The 7,237-nt window shown below is 29.7% G+C and overlaps 1 protein-coding gene and 1 long non-coding RNA gene across 5 annotated transcripts in view; one reads left to right on the top strand and one right to left on the bottom strand.

Annotated features, from left to right (window-relative positions):
- Positions 1-303, bottom strand: part of LOC102603229 (protein HOTHEAD-like) — an 11,107-nt gene extending 10,804 nt beyond the window's left edge. The window contains exon 1 of the mRNA XM_006340467.2: positions 131-303. Within this exon, the coding sequence (XP_006340529.1) occupies positions 131-215 (85 nt within the window). The 5' untranslated portion in view covers positions 216-303. The remainder of the gene's footprint in view (positions 1-130) is intronic.
- Positions 304-3,886: 3,583 nt separating this feature from the next.
- The window catches only part of LOC102602890 (uncharacterized), a 10,700-nt gene continuing 7,349 nt past the window's right edge, over positions 3,887-7,237 (top strand). For 2 of the 4 annotated variants that reach the window (XR_001471973.1, XR_001471970.1), the window contains exons 1-4: positions 3,887-3,991; positions 4,143-4,274; positions 5,785-5,903; positions 6,803-6,828. This is a non-coding gene — a long non-coding RNA (uncharacterized lncRNA). Of the gene's footprint in view, positions 3,992-4,142; positions 4,275-4,327; positions 4,435-5,784; positions 5,904-6,802; positions 6,829-7,237 lie in introns of all 4 variants that reach the window. The other 2 variants (XR_001471971.1, XR_001471972.1) reach the window with 2 other exon arrangements.

Below are 7,237 nucleotides of genomic sequence, written 5' to 3'. Positions count from 1 at the left end.
TATATATATATATATATATATATTTTAAAAAAAGAAATTGTAATTACGTACAAATATATCTTTAAGACAAAAGAAAATGGAAGCAAAGAGAATTATTATGGAAATTAGAGCATGAAGAGATCACAATTACCTTTCTCAGAGAAACAAGGAATGGAAAGAATGAGAATTCCAAAAAAATATGAAAATATGAAGGGGTTCCAACTTGAGCTAACCATATTCTATTTCTAGAATTATATTTGGACGTGTGATAATTAAGAAATGTTATATATAAAATAAAATAAAGAAATAACAAGTTGATCTTCTTATGAGACCATTGAGAGTAGTTATGAATTATGATTATATATAGAGGCAGAATATTTGAGATATGCTAAATCGGAATTGTTGTTCAACAAGTCAAAATACTAATTAATTATCATCATGTAAATAGATAAGAAAGTTGGTAGTTGAAGATTTGATGAAAATACGAAGCACTCACCTGTCCAAAAGAAACCTCATTAAATGCTTCTTACTGCTAATTGACAGCTAATTAATGAAAAACAAAAGCACAAAATATCATATTCCTTAGCACTATTGAATTTCATGCTTCTACTGCCTACTGCTAATTGACAGCTAGTTAATGCAAAAACGGTTGAAGTGTGTGATTATCTTATTTAAAAGCTTAAGTTATTAGAAAAATTATATTTTTATTAGTTAATTATATTCTCAACACCCTTCACATGCGATCCTGATTCTTTTTTTATGAGTTAGATAAAATTTCTTTTTTAATATCATTAGTGGCGATGAGAAACAATTTCAGAATTGAACGTAAATAGAGGAAGCTTGAACATTAATGAGAGAAGAAACTAAGAGAAAAGAAGTCTTTGTATTGAGATTGAAAAGTGGGTAAATACATGATCACTACGCTATATATACATGTATAATTCCTCTTTCACATTTTGTAACTAACAAATTGACAAGTTGTTGTTAAAGAATGACAAAAGTCCCACATCGGTGATTAATGAGATGGGTGGACTCCTTATAAGGCTTGGGCAATCCTCCTCCCTTTAAGCTAGCTTTTGGAGTGTGAGTTAGGACTAAGATCTAATTTAACATGGTATCATAGCAAGGCCCGTCTCACCCGATGTTGGGGCCCCCAAAATTAAAATTGTCCACGCACCAAATGCTAAGCACTGGGCGTGAGGTGGGGTGTTAAAGAATGACAAAAGTCCTACATCGATGGTTAATGAGATGAGTGAACTCCTTATAAGGCTTGAGCAATCTTCCTCCTTTGAGCTAGCTTTTGGGATATGAGTTAGGCTTGTATCTCAACAAGAATGACCATATTGAAATGTACTCTCTCTCAAAATCTTAAGTTTTTAATTCATCCATTTCATAACTAACAGGGGTAAAATGATAAACTTATTAAGTCAATCATTGTTTTCTTAATAGGTGTGTCAATTCAAAAGTGGACAAGTAATTAGGGACAGAGGTAGTATAATCATTTCATTCAAAAATTTAAATTATTATTTTATTAATTAATTGTATTATCAACACTAATTTAAAAGTAGTATTTGATTTATCTTTCATCTTGCTACATGCCGGATGGAGAAAAAAACAGTGGTACTCCCTCTGTTTCAAAAAAGTGACATAGTTTGATTTGACACGGAGTTTAACACAATAAAGAAGACTTTTGAATCTTGTGGTCCCAAATTAAAGTTATGTCAAATATACAAATTTGCCCTTTAATCTTGTGGCCTTAAACATGCCTCGTAGAAAGAAGATCTCGTAATAAAATGGGAAATAGTGAATTTTTAAAATGAATTTATGAGATAATATTTAGCTAGAATTGTGGGTTTGCAATTTTTTAAAAATAAATAATTATTTGTTATTCTAGTCATGATTAAAACCTTCATTAAGGTAATTAAATCTTAGCTTTTATGACATGTGGCTTCCATCCAAGTAGAAATTTGGAGAAATGGAGAGGTGCCTCATCCGATAAAATATTGATAGTGTCCTAAATATTTATTAAATAAGAAAATGTGTTAATTCTGTTTTAGATGAATAAAAAAAATATATGTTATATAAATTGAAATAGAAGGATACAATATAATTTAACAGATAACCAATAGCTTAATTCGAGAATTGAGTTCAAATGCTTCAAGTAATATTTTAAAAAAAAAATTAAATGCATTTAAGTTAAATATAGAACATTAATTGAACTTTTTGACCCTAAAAATAAATCAACTAATAAAAAATGTACTTAATTATACCTCATTACTAATTAGTGAATTCTCAAATTAAATATTTTGCTTACATTTCTGGTTACGACAAAGTATAGTTAAGTTACAATGAGATTCACAATTCAACTAAAGATATAAAATTATACTTGGGATAATGACACTTTTTGGTTCTCAAATATTGATAAACAATTCTTATTTTTGTTATTGTGATCAGTGGCGGAGCCAGAATTTCCAATAAGAGGATTCAAAATCTGAAGAGGTAAATACACGAACTAGTTGAAGGGGATTCGACATCTACTGTATATACATAAAAAATAATTTTAACCTTATATAAATAGTAATATTTTACGCCGAAGGGGTTCATCCGAACCCCCTAACAATATGCTGGCTCCGTTCTTGGTTGTGATATATGATTAAGCGTATATAACCTTCAACTAATTCTAATATACACTTTTGATCTTTATATGCTTGTGAACTTTTAAGAATTTTATAAATTATTAACAGTTAAACTTTTTAGTTACCCATATATTATATTTAATTTGTAATATTACTTCATATTTCAATCGAGGATAATAAGTTCTAAGAAATAATCTAAATATAAGATATTTTTCTTATATTAAGTATTTAAAATTATACATATAGTTAAATAAAAGTTAAATATATTTAGACAAATATCATAAGGTTGTTCAAAATCAGAACTCATCAATAATAGATCACATTATAAATTTATCATATTAACCATTAATTATTGACTCAATATTTAAAAAGAAAAAAAAATATTTTATTTCTGATTTACTTAATAATCAAACCTATGGAATGAGTTTTATGTTTAAAATAAAATTCACATAATAAATAATCCAGCCAGCTAATTGAATATAACATGTAATGAGTGGCATACCATGTGCCTCATCTTGTACTCTTCAAACACAACCTCAAAAGTCCCAACATAACATTGGTCCTTCCTTTAGCTAAAATGTGTAAACTGGAGAAAGTTGTCCTGTCGAGTTCATAATAGACTTATTCATCCATACCGACAACGATGATTATAATGAAATGATAAGTACATCTTCATATTTATTTAAATAGATGTCTCAAATTTGAACTTTAAAAATATAATTATCTTTGTCATGAAATGTTTTATCCTTAATATATATGAAACTTTCGACACAAATACATATTTAATCAGATCGTAATATGAATAGCGAATAGCGAATAAGAAAAACTTCATTAACTGAGCAACACTTTGGACACAAAAGTGGTTCAACAATAAAGATGCATAACAACAATTGGTGTTGTGATATGTAAAGGAACAATTAAGGGGAAAAAAGGAGGGCACCACTAACTACTTTTCGAGTTTTTGTTTAAAGCATATCAACCACTCGCAATGTATTTAAAATAGGAAAAAGAATCCCATAATTTTGTCATTTAAAGCTAATATATCTGTCGTTATGAAAATAATTCATATATTTCTATTATATAGAAACATGAAGTGGAGGACGACCAATGTTAGTTTTGAAAATTAGACTACATTCAAGGGTAAAAGAGTAAATTGACTTATCAATGATTTAATGTTAAAAATAAAAATCTAGAAGCATCTGTTTCTTTCTTTTTTTTTCCTATTACATTCCGGATCTCCTTTATTATAAAAAATCTAGAAGCATCTCCTTCTTCTTTTTTTCAAAAATTTCTGGAGTATGATTGTGAGAAAAAAAACTGTCGAAGTATTCATTCAATTCTCTACAGAGTTTCAAGAACTTTCTTTAGAATTTAAGGTATGATTCTCTCTCAATCTTTGTGCAAATTGTTTCTCTACTCTACTTCTTACTGTCTTCTTTCTTCTCTATTGTTCTTCATCTATTTAGTTGTTTGAGTTTTATTTGTCATGAATGAACCCAACTTACTTGACCACTTCTACTTTTGCAGACTCAAATCAGCTGAAGTATTTTGTTATTTTTTATTATTGTTGTTGCATATCACCCACAACAATTCCAAATTGGTCTAAAGACGCAAGCTTCAACAATGGTGGATTTCGAAGATATTATTATTTTTGATTCGGTATGTAAATTTCAATTTCGACTTCATAAAATCATAGTTAATCAAATTTCCAGGTTCCAATTTCTTGTTATGTTCCAACATTAGAGTCTCAAATGCCTACCGGTAGACACAAAGTTTCTCTATTTAGTAGATGAATGAGGACAAGAAAATCTTAAAAGAGGTAAAGGAAAAGACCAATTTCATTTTATAGCTCTAGGATTTAACTTGATTCTACAAGTTTTATTGGAATTTCTATAAAAACAAACTCAGTTGTTTTGTTTATTAACTTAACACAATTTGAGAAGAAATATTTTTTGAACGTCTAGAAAATCGTCAATATCTCTGATGGTGCCTACTCCACAAAAGCGCAAAGTTGAAGGGAGCTCAACGAGTTACTTTCTAAGCTACACTAATGCAACTAAGCATAAATTTGAGAGCGTTTAATATTAGATGAACTTAGAGGTCCTTTGGTATAAAGGTTAATATTTTGAGATGAAATGCAAGACCATTTTATTTTGCATATGATTAGGGGTATTAGTTAGTTATGAGATTATTTATCCCATCATTTGTACTAAAATGATGAAATAAGTTATCCCACGGGATAACTAATCCCATGAAACAACCCCTTAGGGCTCGTTTGGTGTGAGGGATTAGAAATAATAGTGATGGGATAAGGAAATAGTGATGGGATAAAAAAAAAATTATGTTGTTTGGTTGGCAAGTCCGGGATAACTTATCTCGGGATTAATAATTAGTACCGGGATAAGTTAACCCTCCCCATGGGTGGTATAGTAATCCCGGGATAACTTATCCCGAGATAAAATAGGTAAATGACAAATATGTCCCTTTAAATCCTTTTTATACATCATTTTTTACATTTATGTATATTTACATTTTTTTTAATACCATGTATAATAATATTTACTACTCCTTATTTTTATGATAATTATACATATTTTTCTATTAAAAAATTATACTATATAAATATAATTTTTATTTATGAATTTATTTGACTAATTCTTATGTTTATTTTATTTTGATTTCTCATAAATTTTCTTCTCTTTAATAAACTTAAGAGGGAAGTTCTATTTTTAAGCTAAATAAGAAAAAAGTTATATTTTTAAATACACATGGTACTTATCATGGGAATACATAAACAAAAATATTTAAGTTAAATAAAATAAAAGTTTTATTTAAAAAAATGAATAACTAAAGCTCACAAAGAAATATTTAAAAAGTTTAAATAAAGTGAAGGGTAATTTTGTAAACAAACAACTTGTTCTTAAAATTTATCAATATATATTATTTTGAATATAACAAACCAAACACTCAATAAGAAATAATCCCAGGACAACTTATCCCATCATAACTAATCCCAACATAACTTGTCCTAACATAACTTATCCCATCATAACTCATATTCAAACCAAACGACCCCTTAGTGTAGTAATTCCATGGAGGTGATTAAATAATATTCAGGACAATTACTTGTTCTAACTCTCTTTTACTTTTTTTTTTTATGGTTGTGTAGCAAAGCTGGATGATTTTTAGAGCTTGAATCACATAGGAGTGTAAAGAGCCCACCATATGAAATTGATAGAAATTATGGGACAACATTTTGTATGCGGCATGATCTCAAACTACTTAATGGTGAGTCTTGATAGTATAGTATTTCAGAAAAATTACAATTAGCTTATTAGTTAGTACTACATATTATACACATCTAGGTTGTATAGGTGTGACAACAGATTGATATATTTTTAGGACGATTAGGGATGGGAAGTATATGTACTTGAATAACTATAAGCGAACCCTTCTAGATGTTTCAATGCAGGCTTTGTTGCTCTTTTCAGCTATACACATTAAGGGAGTCCACAACTTCAAGATTTCCATTCAAAAATTAATCTAATCTCTATACTAACACACAAACACATCTAATTTTAGGCGAAGAATTAAACACCAAAAAGGCTAGACTAAAGTCGTGTAATAGGAGAAATTGTTAAGTTGTTGTTTGAAGTGTTTTCTTTCAAATGCATAAAGAGAGAGGTGAGTGAAAAAACAATTTTCTATTTAGTGTTTTAGGATATAATTCTTTCATCTAGAGATTTTATTGAAGTTTCTAGAAAAATTAACTTTGTTGCTCTGCTGTAGACGTCACAGAAATTGAGAAGGAAAAGAAATTTGATGATTTTATAGTTAATGACTTCTGAAATAGTCTCTGCTACTTGACATTGATTGGATTACATTAAGCATTGATATTGTAGTGGCAAAAAATGTGCATTAGAATTTGAAGTTTGTTGTAATCTTTCTTTTTTGACATAGGTAACTGTTAAGTTCGTTGTAATCTCTCTTTATTATTGTTGGTGTTTTTCCTTGGTGGACAGGTCTATTTTCTCTAAATTCTTGCAAAGTTTTGTACAACCAATTATTATTTTATGTTTACTTCTATTTATTGTCATATTTCGGTATTTTTAAGATTGAATTTGAATCAGTGTGATGTAAATATTATTAGATGGGCCCAAGTTTGATTTCAATTTTACTAATTGCAGGCGATGGACTAAGAGTACCTAACTTTGTGAGTATAACTATCTCAAGATTTGATCCGTTTTCCCCTTCAACCTGTGATTTTCATTTCTTCATCCTATATGCTTTTGTGTTTGATGCATTCTTTGCCGGTATATTTTGCCAAGCCAACATGAAAGTTTACTCACATTGTCCTACATAATTTGGACTACCAATAATGTATCTATGTATTATAATAATAACTAAATCATGAGTCAAAAAAATTCTCTTTCAATCTATTTCTATCTGTCACCGATAGGGCTGGCAAGGGGACGGGGACGGGGACTGGGGGACGGGACGGGACGGGGGACGGTGCTGGGGGGATTTGGCCGGGACCGGGATTGGGGGGACAAAAATAAGTCCCGTCCCGTCCCACTATATATACGGGATGGGACGGGTTTTGGGGGGACGGGATGGGACGG

Source organism: Solanum tuberosum, unplaced genomic scaffold, assembly GCF_000226075.1.
Source record: "Solanum tuberosum cultivar DM 1-3 516 R44 unplaced genomic scaffold, SolTub_3.0 scf00019, whole genome shotgun sequence".
Lineage (NCBI taxonomy): Eukaryota > Viridiplantae > Streptophyta > Magnoliopsida > Solanales > Solanaceae > Solanum > Solanum tuberosum.
The sequence above is the reverse complement of the archived record's forward strand: the minus strand, read 5'-3'. Positions and strand labels throughout refer to the sequence as shown.